The sequence below is a fragment of the Gouania willdenowi genome, chromosome 9 (assembly GCF_900634775.1).
Source record: "Gouania willdenowi chromosome 9, fGouWil2.1, whole genome shotgun sequence".
Taxonomy (NCBI): domain Eukaryota; kingdom Metazoa; phylum Chordata; class Actinopteri; order Blenniiformes; family Gobiesocidae; genus Gouania; species Gouania willdenowi.
The window spans coordinates 36,770,565-36,784,853 of record NC_041052.1 but is presented as its reverse complement, the minus strand read 5'-3'; the positions used below and the strand labels follow the sequence as shown (position 1 = coordinate 36,784,853).

The following is a 14,289-nucleotide window of genomic DNA, read 5'->3' as shown; positions in this document are numbered from 1 at the left end:
TAAAAAGCATTTCATGCTAATAAGGGGGCGAGTCAAGCAAATTCAGGCTTTTCATTGGCTTTTTAAAACATTACAACCAATCAGGATGGGATCAGGGTTTTTTTTCTTTTCTTTACTGCTAGTGTTGTGCTCAAGACCACATTATCCAAGACCAAGACTTGCCCGAAACAAGAATGCACCGAAACCAGGACAAGACCAAGACTTTTGGGAGTCGAGACCGATTCAAGAAGACCAAGACGACACAAGACCAAAGCCATAAAAATCAATTTCAAAAACCATGACAAGGTTGAACAGTTAAAAAAACATTCTCTCTTCAGTTTGAGCTTCTTTAAAACACATTTGACAGACAGAAACATGTAATACATGAATAGAATATATTTATTGTTTTACCAAGTTCTTCTCCTCATTATCACATTAGTAAAGTTGAAGAATTGCAGAAATCGGGCACACCGAGAACGAGACAAGACCAAGTAAAGATGCTTTCTGGTCTCAAGAACGGTCTTGAGTGCTATAACACTATTTACTAGTAGTACTAGTTGATTAAAAACAGTCCACTAGTATTATTAGTGAGATTTTCAGTGTATTATTAGAACTAATAAAGAAAAAAAATGTTTTACTTGTAAAGGTTTTTGGTGAACTGCAAGCGAGTAGACCTTATTAGTAAAGCAAAAAAATTCTATCCCTCCATCTAAATAATTTTCTGACCCGCTTGTTCCTTTATTCAGGGTTGCGGGGGTCTGCTGGTGACTATCTCTAGCTCTCATTGGGACTTAGGCGTGAATACACCCTGGACAGAACGCCAGTCCATCACAGGGCACAACAATTTAATAGTAGACAATCATGTGTTTCTAATAGTACTAGTAAAGGTTTCATTTATTCAGATAACTTTTTTCAGGAAATTTACTTTGATCTCTTGACAGGTTTCGACTACCAACTCTCAGTCTTCCTCAGAGGAGTCTGCTGATTGCTTTGATGTGGGGCATCAGGCAACAGGGGGCATGGCCAGCTTAAGAGAACTGTCAAGTTTGCCATGCCCAGAAAGAACTCATACAAACATCAAAGCGATCAGCAGACGCCTCCATGGAAGACTGACAGTTGGTAGTCAAAACATGTCAGGATATCAAAGTCAATTTCAAAGAAAATATACTGTAGTGAAAAAAGTTTTCAAAAAAATGAAACCTTAACATATTATTTAAAAAAAAGAAGACGAAATGAACTTGTTGGAATTAGTAATGGTAAAGCTTTGATTTTTTACTTGTAATGTATTTCAAGTCTACTAGTACTACTCGTAACACAAAATATTTTATTAGTAGAAAAACTTGCTTCCCTCAAAATGCAACCGGTGGGAATTACCGGACGGCGGACAACGGATTGGTACCGTGGCGCAGCAGAGACGTATCCAGTGGAAACCCCCAGTGAGGTGTACTCTCACATCTGTGTGCAAAAAAACTAGTACTCCAAGTACACTAACTGGACTGTTAGTCTACTAGTAGTACTTGTAAAGTCAAAAGACTCACTAGTAGTACAAGTAGACCTGTAATGCAAATAAAGTAGGAGGGCTAATAACCAAATCCAGCTCCCTGATTGGTTAGAATATTGTTGAAAGCCAATGGCATGCCTGGATTTGCTTTCCCCTGCCCTCGTATTAGCATACGATGGTTACTAGTAGTACTATTGACATGTTTTGCTTCACTAAAGTGTACTCTTGAACTAGTCTGTATCTGGTTATTTACAGTATGCATAAACAGGACTGAATCAAAACATAACCTAACCACTAGAGCGGACATGGGCTCGTCTGTGAACAGTCGCATTTACAGACGTTGGAGTCGCTGTTAGCTTACCAATGAACGGGAAGAGATTTGTCACTTTTATAATAAGTATTGACTAGGCCACTGGGAGTGAGGCCCAAGGCCAAGACAGGCTGACTTGATAATAATGTATCATGTTTTTCTGCAGTCAGTGCCTTCTCCTCGCCCTTCTCTCTCTGCTCTGTTTCAGGGAGTTGTTTCTTCCCACTGTCGCTGATGGTTGTTCATGTGGATTTGTTGGGTTTCTTCCTTTTTATTACAAATTTTATATTTTGATATGCGTTTTGAGATGACTTTTGTTGTAATTTGCGCTATACAAATAAAGTTGAATTGAATTGAATTGAAGATTCACTAGTAGTATTAATAAACCTAATGCAAATGAAGTAGCAGGTATTATAACCAAGTCCAGCTCCCTGATATGGTTGGAATATCTTTGAAAGTGAATGGCAAGCCTGAATTTGCTTTCCCCTGCCCCCTTATTAGCATAAAATGCTGACTAGTACTACTATTGACACTTTTTAATCCACAAGTTAAGTGTGCTGGTGCACTAGCAAACAAAATTGAGTACTCGTAGATAGGGCTGGGCGATATGGACCAAAACTTATATCTCAATATTTTTTCTCAAAATGACAATATATGCAAAAATAAATCTCAATAATTTTAATTCAAATGAAGTCTGACCAGAAAGACAATTCATGGTTAGAATTGCTGATACAAAATGCCACACAGGCACATTTATTAACAAACAGCTGCACAATATGTGGCACTTTAGGCTTTTTCTCCTCTAAGGGACAGTACGTGTGAGTGAGTTCTGTAGTGTAGTGTTAGTAGTAGAACATAATCAGCAATCCATCTAACTGTATTTTTCATGCTGTTCTGAGAAGTAGAGAAAGCAGCGAGTCCTAAAACACATATGGTTGATGTCACTGAGATCAAATAAATGCTCAAACTGTTTTCCATCAGAGAGCGACTGATCACACCTGAAAGCTCAGAGGATTTACAGGATCACACGCCTTTCAAAATAAAAGTGATCAAATCAACAGGAGGGTTCATTACCAACTGTCTGTATGTTCTCTCTGAGCGTGCTAAGTATGCTACGCATGGATGAAAGATCTGAGTATAATCCCTGCTATGAAAACAGCACAATTAGCAGTTGTTTGAAGGAGGCGCGCACAGAGGCCTGAGTGCCAAAAGCAGATGCTGAAAATGAGCTGTTGCCATGGGTGACAGATTACTTTGTCATCTCGCATAAAAACGCTCCTTTTCACGGATTTGCACGGGTGCATGCAGAGTGTAAATCCCATTAGTCATCAGCGCTGGCAGGTTCCTGCTCACCTCACGGCAAAGCTCCACAGCAAATCACTCACACTGTGCCCGGACACACAGGGATTTAAGAATGACAAGCGTGATAGAAGCAAATGGAAATCATCCCATCTGTGATGAGCAGGAAAATAACCTTTGATGATGACAAATGATGCGCTTGTGACTTTGAGTTGAGTAAAAAATAAACAACCAACAGTCCAAACAGTACAAACGCTGGAAGTCCTTTTTAGAATTGATTTGAATGTTTTAGGAGAGGAGGAGTTTTAAGGACACGTCACCATCACCAACTGTCACAAATACCAATAAAACCTGGGTCTATCTGATTACAAGACACAGAGCCTGTTAGGAGTTTGCATGTTCTCCCTATGCCTGCATGGGATTTAGTGTTGGCTGCGGCTCCATCCCACAATCCAAAAACCTGCATATTAGATGGATCAGGGGTTCTCAACCTCGGGGTCACCAAAGGGCTTTTAAGAAACTAAAAATGTTTTTTTTTTACAATTTGAGCCCATTTTTGCTTATTTTTACCCTTTTTCTGCAACTACACCAAACTTGCCATATTTTAATCTATTTTCATCACTTTTTTTACCATATTTTTGCTACATTACTCCCACTTCTGCACTTCTCCATCAAATTTAAATGCATTTTCTGCACATTTTTTTCCACTTTCAAGACATTTTTGGCACTTATAAACCCTTTCTACCACATTTCACACCTAATGTTGCATATGTTGACGCAATATTGTCACTTTTAACCTCTTTACATGACATATTTTATGCTTATTTTTGCTAACTGAACCACATTCATGATTTGTCATGCCCAATATTTGCCAGTTTAAAATAATTGCTCCAATATTGACACTTTGAACCCCTTTAACCACTTTTATTTCTCTAAATTGCAACTTTTAACCAATTTCTGTGGTTTATAAAATCCTACCTTTCCCACTATTTTTTGTCACTTTTAACTCTTTTAATTTCTGATTAAAAAAACTAAGATTTACATCTTTTAGATGACTATATACTATGGTGCAAATATTAATAATAAACTTCCTGGATAACAGTGAATGTTATTTAGATAAATAAATAAATGGGTTTATCACAGATTCATAAAACAATAGACCATCATTTTGCTGACTTTATGGATGGACCCCAAAAATCTCTCCCCTTTATTCCTCCTTATAGATGACCCTGTCTCCACATGACTGTTCTTCAATGTTCAAGTCTGTGTTCAACCACCTTCAGGTACAGTGGGGGTCCCTGCTCTCTGGAACTTTTATTGGGGGTCGCAGGCTGAAAAGGTTGAAAACCACTAGAATGGATGATGTCACTGCCAGCAGAGGGCAGTGTTTATGTGGATTTGAAGGCTTTGATTTATACTCCATGTTGCCACATCATACTTTAGCAGCTTCCAGGGGATTTATGCAGTTTTCCATCATTTTTGGAGCGGGAAATCATGGGCAGTGTTTGGCCACCCTGTTTACAGTGTGTGTTTGCGCTCAGTAGCACATAGAGGACACACCCACAAGCTCTTCCTAATCCTGACTGGAAAACACAGACACGTTTCACAGAACCCACCAAATAAACACACGACATAACGGTGCCTTTACATGGGCTTGTTTGTGGAGCGTTCCTGTAAACCAGGCATGAGCAACTAGCGGTGTCTTCCAAAAACACATAAAGTGACAGAGAAAAACACAAAAAAAAGTTACAGAAATACAAAAATACACAAAATGACGATGAAAAACATACAAATTTACAGGAAAATACACAAAAAGGACAACAAAAATACACTAAATTACTACAAAAACACACAAGATGAAATAAATAATGAACATTGCACAGAAAATGACAAAAATACACATAAATGACTATAAAACACAAAGATTAACTCATAAATTACAAAACAACAAAAATATACTAAATAACAGAAGATTATACTAAACGACAATGAAAATATGCATAATAAGTTAAATAACACACAAAACAACGACAAAAATACACAAAACAACCACAAAATTTCACAAACAAAAATATAGAAAAATGACAGAAAAACCCAAGAAAACAACAACAAAGCTACACAAACACCTTGTTATTTCCTATATTAATGCTCAGATTGGTCATTATTCTAAATGCCGACATGAATGTTGTTTTTTTTTTGCACCTGCTGTGATAAAAGTTATGCATCTCTGGTGTAGATGTTTTCTAGTACACTACTTTGAAATAATAGCACTCTAACCTGTGGAACACAGTGATTTTCCTTGATGTTATGGATGTATTTACTTAAAATGTAAAATGGTAACTCTAAAGCACAACAGCTACTTTAATGAATATTAGGTAACGCTAAGTTTAACCTGGTGAATGTGGAAAGACGATATGTCAGCAGGGCAGGAAACTGGCCACATGACCAGTGAAGCCATGAAAACCTCACACACCATTATTATGTTTTATGAAGCCTGATGCAGAACATAAAGTAGCAGCTTTCCAAAGCAAAGATAAAAGCTCTATAGACTCACCAAAGTAGAAGTATCCCCCTTCATCTCTGGGCTGGAAGAAGCGGCCCCTCGCCGGGGCATGAACATCAGCCCCCTTCTCCACCAGCAGCTCCACATATTGCTTACATCGCCGTTCAATGGCAATGTGGAGGGCTGTTTGGCCTGAAAAAAACAAGAAAACAAACTTAGCTATGAACTGGAAGCCTTTTAAAGCTGCTGAGAAAATATTTTTTTTATTATTCAGATAAGGACACAGTGTAGTATTAGGCCTCATCAGTTGAAATTGCAGCTCAATAGTTTTTTTTGTCTCCCCTGTAAACACTCTCTTATTGGCTTAGTTTGAAAAGTTTCTTGCATTGCATTGTGGGATATTGAGTCCCGTAGATCAGTGATTCTCAACCTTTTCAGCCCTCGACCCCCAAAATAAAGGTTCCAGAGACCAGGGACCCCCACTGTACCTGAAGGTGGTTGAACACAGACATGAACATTGAAGAACAGTCATGTGGCGACAGGGTCATCTATAAGGAGGAATAAAGGGGAGAGATTTTTGGGGTCCATCCATAAAGTCAGCAAAATGATGGTCCATTGTTCTATGAATCTGTGATAACCACATTTATTTATTTATCTGAATAATATCCACTGTTTATTATAATTTGCACCATAGTATATAGTAATCTAAAATATGTAAATCTTTGTTTTAATCAGAAATAAAACGGGTTAAAAGTGACCAAAAATAGTTGGAAAGGTGGGATTTTAAAAACCACAGAAATTGGTTAAAAGTTGCAATTTAGAGTTACCAAAAACAGAAATAAAAAGTGGTAAAAAGGGTTCAAAGTGTCAATATTGGAGCAAGTATTTTAAACTGGCAAATAATGGGCATGACAAATCATGAATGTGGTTCAATTAGCAAAAATAAGCATAAAATATGTCATGTAAAGAGGTTAACAATATTGGGTCAACATATGCATCATTAGGTGTGAAATGTGGTAGAAAGGGTTTATAAGTGCCGAAAATGTCTTGAAAGTGGAAAAATGATGGTCCATTGTTCTATAAATCTGTGACAACCACATTTATTTATTCATCTGAATAATATCCAGGAAGCGTATTATAATTTGCACCATAGTATATAGTCATCTTAAAGATGTAAATCCTTGTTTTAATCAGAAATAAAATGGCTTCTAAAAGTGACCAAACTTCCTGGAAAATGTGGTGAAATGGGATTTTAAAAACCACAGAAATTGGTTAAGTGGTAGAAAGGTTTAAAGTGTCAATATTGGAAAAATTAGTAAGAACAATCAGTTTAAACTGGCAAATAATGGGCATGACAAATCGTGAATGTGGTCAAAAAGGCAAAAATAAGCATGAAATATGGTGACTGGACAATAATGGGTCAATATATGTGACATTAGGTGGGGAAAGTGCCTAAAATGTCTTGGTAGTGGAACAAATGTGCAGAAAAGGCATTGAAATTTGATAAAGAAGTGGCAGAAATGGGAGTAATGTAGCAAAAATGCATTAAAAGACGCAAAAATATGGCATGTTTGGTGCAGTTGCTGGCGACCCCCTCCCAGTGTCTCATGACAAATGGAGTTCCGACCCTGAGGTTGAGAACCCCTGCCGTAGACGGATGCGTGGAAGTGTTTTTAGTTCATTCTTTCTATGATTCTTTGTGTTTTCCCCCAGAAACTCTCTCAAAGTGAGTGACTTATCAACACATTTCTGATGCTTTCACTGAAAGTCGTGGCAAAACAATGGCAGATGATTATTCTATGGATTACACAGAAATATAGGAATCTGTCTGAAATGTAATGTCTTACGGCGTGAGGGGATATCATTGTAAATACTGGGAATACGCTATAGAACAAAAATGGATTCAAGCCAAGCACTGTCCTCACAAGAAATCACAGAAAGAATGAAGTAAAAACGCTTGAATGGATTCGTCTACAGGACTCATTATCCCACAATGCAATGCAATGCGTGAAACCAACGTCAATAAGAAAGTGTTTAGGGTGGAGATCTAAACAAACTGCAATTTCAACCTCTCCCTTCTTTTTGTTTGCTTGATGAAACTATAGTTGAAAAGGTTCCCCAACAAAGTCTGTATTTGATCACAATCGTAGCTTTTATTACTGTAAAGCTCGTTAAAGTGAATTCACTTTTTTTCCACAAGCTTGTTTGTAATTTTGTGCAGAGCCATTATGTAGTTTCCATGTTACCTCTGTAGTAGACGTCCCTGAACGGCGTGTTGATGAACTCCCTGAGGTTCCCGGTCTTTTCTGCGATGTCCACCAGCAGTGAAACGGTGGGATTCTGACCACCGTAAAGGTTCATTAGAGCTTTAGGTAGACATGTTTTACCTGTCGACGGCTCTGGTGGGAAAAAGAGAAAGAACATCCTCATTGGTTCATTAACTGGGGGTGCACCCGGGATGTCAAAAAAGGTCACACTTTTTTTTTTTTTATCCATTTTTTTAATTTAATTTTGTCACAATGGGTTTTTTTTAATTCTTCAAAGGTGGGTGAGGTAAGAAAATGTTTGGGAACCACTGATTTCAGATTTAGTTCAACTGTGCACATATTTCTCAGCACCTGTTGAGTGCTACCCAGTTCTGTTTCCTAAAATCCCAATGTTATAGCAAACAGTACACCATGTGTAACTATTATTACAGAGTATGGAGTATGGCAAACAATTTTGACATGTTACAAATATATTTTCACTTGTCGTAATTACATTTTGACTAGACACAAATATCAGTAAATCTTTTTTCACATGTAAGAATAACAATTATATATATTTATTTAATTGGACATGTTATTTAAACTAGTGGAAAGTCCTTTTTTTAATATCTTTAATTCAATTCTGACTAGTTATCAAATTAATTGTAGATATCTAAAATAAAGTTGTTACTTGTAAGAATTTAATTTTCACTAGATACAATTATATTTTAGAATCTGAAATGCAATTGCAGATATCTGAAATTTACCAGTAACTAGTAAATTTTTTGGTGAACTAGCGCACAAGTAGACCTTATTAGTAAAGCAAAAAAATTCTACTAGTTACAATCCTGAGCTGACATGTCAGTAATTTAATTTTGACTAGTCAGAATTTAAGTTCAGATATCTACCAGTTAATTTATGATATCTGTAATGTAACAACAACTGTCGATATTAACAATTAACATTGTGACTAGTGAGAGTATTATTATTGTCATTATAATGTTTAATGCATTGGTTTGACTCTTATGCTAATTAATGGTCTTAGTTCAGGCTAATATGGTTATTTGGTACTATGGTACTAGTCGGCATATGTATATGGTTCTTAGGGATTTGTGATTAACTGTTGTTGACTTATAATCATTCACTTGTTTTTCGTTTCTTGGAGAGAAAACTTTAGGCTTAAACCATATTTACATGGGATTAGTTTTACCAAGGGACCACGTTTGTAATAATTGTGTTTTTTTAAATTCTGTTTGTAGCCTTCTATTTAATACAGCTGGCCAGCGCTAGCAGTAACACAGCACTGAGCTGTGGTCAAAAGCCTGTGAAGTTGTTTTAACATCAACTCACACACTGTTTCACATTTTCAGATGTCCATTCATTTCAGCAGAATCTCATGCTTCAGTTATCCCGTGCGAATGCACCACATAAAAAGCAGACATTGGGGGGTCATTTATTTATTACATGTGGTCCCTACGTAAAACTAATCCCGTATGAATAGGGCTTTAGTGAACCTTTTTGACAGTTTGCTGTGATTTCTCTCTGTTCCCTGTTATAGGCCTGAAAACACACACACACACACACACACACACACACACACACACACACACACACACACACACACACACAGGAAGCTTCATGGAACAAAGACAATGACATCACTCCACCTTTTCCCACTCATATGGTCTGAGCTAAAACCAGCAGAGAGGGAGGGGGCGACTAAAGGTCACTAGTAAAAGCAAGCAGCGGATACAACTACATTTGTCCTAAAAACTCAAATTTGCTTTAGAAAATTCAAACGCTAACCTGGTAAGAGTCAGATCAATGTGTAGCTCTCCCTCTAACTGCAGTTCTCCACATCAATCTGGGTCTGTGGCTGCGTCTGAATAGTCCCTCCTATCTCCTTTCCTATCCACTGTTCTTTAACCCCTGGAAGTGTTTAAGTGGTGGCTATGATAAAAGAGCCACAAAATTTTCTGAGGAAAGGAGGCGCGGCCATAGGATTATTACGTCACATAGTGGAAGTGCATCTGACCGACAAAACAAACAAGACCACCTTTTCCTAACTCCTCTCCTAACACCTTTCCTCAACCCTGTGATGTCATCCACGGGGTTAAGGAAAAGTGGATAGGAAAGGAGATAGGAGGGACTATTTGGACCCGGCCCAAGTCTGGCGAATCCTTTCGGAACCAGGGTGGGACAAGTACGGAATGCTTGAAGCTGATTGGGCGAAGCGCCTCTCCACCATGATTGGTTTTAGCCAATGATGATGTCGTCATCGGCATGCGCCGCAGAGACGCTGCTACAACAACAACAACAAGGCTCTGCTTTGGCATCTTTACGTCCAAAAATGCACAAAGCACCTCTCGCTGTTGCTCTTTTAAAAAGGAAAAGCTGGATTCTTCTAAAACTGAGTTTATAGCAGCTTCCACACGTTCATCCTCCTACGTCGACATCTTTCTATTTTGATTCGGAGCTATGCTAATAGCGGTAGCCCAGCTAGTTCCTCTCCCTGCAGTTGTGCATGCACCAGTTTTGCTTCGGCACTTCTGCCTTCGTCACATCCGGATATCCCGCCCTAAACCACAACACTGCCTCATGATTGGGGGTTTGAAAGGCAAAGGAGGAAACAGTACAAGATGGATTCTGGTGTTTGTGAACACCAGAATCCATCTTGCAGGCAAGGTTATTCAAACGCTACATTGTGCCTAATTGTTGTTGCAGACTTACCTCTCAAATCCTCATCTGTTAACCTCTTTTCATGACTTTGCAGGTATTCCAAAAGACCCTCGAGGGCCCCGGGGTCTCCATGAGATGCACCATCAAAGAGCAGAGAACGGTTAAAGATTTTCATCACTTTTGGTGGATCAGAGCTTTGATCATCATCACAGGAAGCCTCAGCCTTTCTACAGAGACACAAACACATCCCCGATCATTATTTTAACACTTTGCATTTAAAGCTGCTCGGGACTGTTATTTTTTATCAGATACAGACATAGTGTAGGCCTCTTACATCAATAAATCAAACATCATTTGCTTGAAAAAAAGATGTAAAAGGTTGAAATTGCTGCTTGAAAGCTTGTTTTGGGTCTCCACTGTAACCACTCAGTTTATTGACATTGTTGGAAAAGTTTTGTGCATTGCCTTGTGGGATGTGGAGTCCCATAGACAGATGCCTAGAAGAGTTTTTACTTCATCCTTACTGAGATTTCTTTTTCCCAAACTACTCTGCCAAAGTGATCTGAATAATATCCACTGTCATCCAGGAAGTTTATTGTTATTTCAGCCCTTTCATATAGTAATCTTAAAGATGTAAACCCTTGCCTTAATCAGAAATAAAATGGGTTAAAAGGGACCGAAAATGATGGAAAGGGTGGTGAAATGGACTTTTAAAAACCATAGAAATTTGTTTTGAAGTTGCAAATTAGAGTGGCCAAAAAAGGGCAGAAAAAGCGCTAAAAAGGGTTCAAAGTGTCAATATTGGAACAATTACTCTAAAGTGGCAAATCATGGGAATGACAAATCGAAAATGTGATTAAATTGGCAAAAATAAGCATGAAATAGGTTAAAAGTGACAATAATGGGTCAACGTATGCAATATTAAGTGGGGAAAGAGTTTAAAAGTGCTGAAAATGTCTTGAAAGTTGAAAAAATTTGCAGAAAAGGCAAAAATAAGGCAAGAAAAAGTGATGAAAATAGGTTAAAATACGGTAAGTTTGGTGTAGTTGCCAAAAAATGGTAAAAATAAGCAAAAACGGGCTCAAATTGTTATATAATTGGTTTCTTGAAGGCATCTGGCGACCCCCTCCAATTGTCTCAAAATGGGGCCCTGACCCAAAGGTTGAGAACCCTGGTCTACGGGACTCCACATCCCAAAATGCAATAAACCAAGTGTTTACAGTGGAGATCAAAACAAACTTTCAAGCAGCAATTTTAACCTTGTAAGTAAATATTTTTTGATTTTTTTAGGCTTATACTGTGTGTAGTGTCTTTATCTGATAAAAAACTATCATTCCAAGCAGCTTTACTACGGATTATACACAAACTACTGAGCATTTGAAGTCAATAGGTATTTAGTTTTCTATGCTGACAGAGAGCGCGTCTTTGAATGCAATAACTGTCTTTAAAGTATTCATCCACATCCTGGAGCGCATGAATAGAAAGATTTGCCTGTTTGCTAAAGGGACAGGTAGGGTAGGGCAGCCGCCAAAATATGAGCTCAGCGGCTGCAGAGGAACCAACAACCTTCTCTCTGTGAGCTCAGAACGCGCTGAATAAAGAAGTGTTTCATGTGTGCGCCTCCTCATGTGGCACACCTCTGTCTACACACTGGAATTTGTTTTCAGCCCTTTCGTTTTCATGACAACCTTTTTCCTAACGGCCCCGTGAATGGAAAACATTCCAGTGTAATTTTACAACTGTTACAACCTCTCAACATAAAAGCAGACAAACACAGAGGCTGCATCCAGGGTTGTGTAGGGAGAGATTCACAAATATATCCACAATTTCTACATGTATTGTTTAGATTTTCCCATGTGTTTTTCAGATTTTCATGTGTTTTTCAAATCCACAAATATATCCACAATTTTCACGTGTTTTTCAGATTTGTCTCAAAAAGCCGACAGATCCTCAAACGCACTTTACACAATTCACAAACACAATTGAAGATTTACACAGTATAATTCATGATAAATACGTGCACAAATTATGAAACACGTGTAAATTGTAGATATATTTGTGGATTTGAAAAACACATGAAAATCTGAAAAACACATGGGAAAATCTAAACAATACATGTAAAAATTGTGGATATACAGTATGTTTGGATTTGAAAACGTGAAAATCTGAAAAACACATGTGAAAGGTGTGGATATGTTTGTGGATTTGAAAATGAGAAAATCTGAACAACGTGAAAATCTGAAAGACGTGAAAATTTAAAAAACAAATCTGAAAATCTGAAAAACGTGAAAATTTTAAATCTGAAAAACTGAAAGACACGTGAAAATTTAAAAAAACAAATCTGAAAATCTGAAAAACGTGAAAATTTTAAATCTGAAAAACACATGAAAATTTAAAAAATAAATCTGAAAAACACGTGAAAATTGTTGATATATTTGTGGATTTGAAAACGAGAAAATCTGAAAAACGAGAAAATCTGAAAAACGAGAAAATCTGAAAAACGAGAAAATCTGAAAAACGAGAAAATCTGAAAAACGAGAAAATCTGAAAAACGAGAAAACTTTAAACTTTAAAAATGTGTTGCTGTTTTAATCGTCAATAGATTGTAATTGAATTCAGATAATTTACTTTGTAATTGTACATGCCATGAAAATTCTATAAAAATTGTCAATTATAATTGAACTCATATGTAGTTAACAATTATTAAAATATGTTTTATATCAAGCTTTTCCACATTTTACCATTTAAAAAAAAGAGACAGGTTAACTTTTATTAGGTAATTTAAAATGTAATTAAACGCACACCTGTAGAACCGTGTTATAGTTCTATGGCTTACACAAACAGTTAAATATTAATAAAATATGTTTCATATCAACTCTTCAGGATCATTTCACCATTTAAAAACAGTTTAAATCTAGGTGTATACCAATAATAATAAAACCCATGTTTTCATTCATTATGAAGCCTAACAAGGTAATCAAGGGATGGGGAAGAAATTAGACGATAGATTAGTTATTCGTGTATTTTACAGCTGATTTAGGACCCGTTATCATAAGAGATGCTAATAGGAAGCTAACACAAGAGGAAGGTTACATTTATGCACTAAGTTATTCATTTCAGGCTGAGTAATTGTGATTACTTATAATTCAACTTTAGTAATTGTCGAGAACATAATTGTAATTGACTTTGTGTGGATAAAATCAATTGTAATTGAATTGTAATTGGAAAAAATGCTGGTTACTGTAATTGTAATTGAACATGGGTAATTGACTCCAACCCTGGCAGCATGGGCCCCTAGCTCTCACCCTCTGGGGAGCTTCTTCCTGCGTCTCTTCTGGTTGCTGGTGCTCCTGTAGGTTCCGTAGTCAAACAGCGAGTCCATCGGGGCTTTCTTAGGGCCTGGGACCACATTGGACTCGTAAATGGTGGATTCCAGGAGGTCCATTGGATTGGAAATTCCCTTTTTAAAAGCACCTTGAAACTTCATGCGCAGGTTCTGCCTGCCGTCCACAGGCTGGCCCGGTTGGGCCGGCTCCAGGCCTGAATCCTGACTCCTGTCCCTGGCGGACAGTGAACCATCCTCGGCTTCAAACAGGTCTGAGAGGTCGGAGAGAGGGAAAGCTGCTTCTCCAGCATCGTCCTCTCCATCTCCAGCAGAGACGGAGCTGATCGTGTCAGCCTTGGACAAGACAAGCTGGCACCGTTTGAGAATTCCATATCGGTTCTGGAAGAAAAATCCAGACAAAATCCGTAGATTGAAGGAGAAACAACA

At 37.7% G+C, this 14,289-nt stretch overlaps 1 protein-coding gene across 1 annotated transcript in view; it reads right to left on the bottom strand.

Moving 5' to 3' along the window:
• The window catches only part of trpv4 (transient receptor potential cation channel, subfamily V, member 4), a 36,112-nt gene that overhangs the window by 15,150 nt on the left and 6,673 nt on the right, over positions 1-14,289 (bottom strand). The window contains exons 3-6 of the mRNA XM_028457185.1: positions 13,823-14,241; positions 10,569-10,744; positions 7,839-7,991; positions 5,644-5,784 (exon numbers count right to left, since the gene is read on the bottom strand). Coding sequence (XP_028312986.1) covers positions 5,644-5,784; positions 7,839-7,991; positions 10,569-10,744; positions 13,823-14,241 — 889 coding nt within the window. The remainder of the gene's footprint in view (positions 1-5,643; positions 5,785-7,838; positions 7,992-10,568; positions 10,745-13,822; positions 14,242-14,289) is intronic.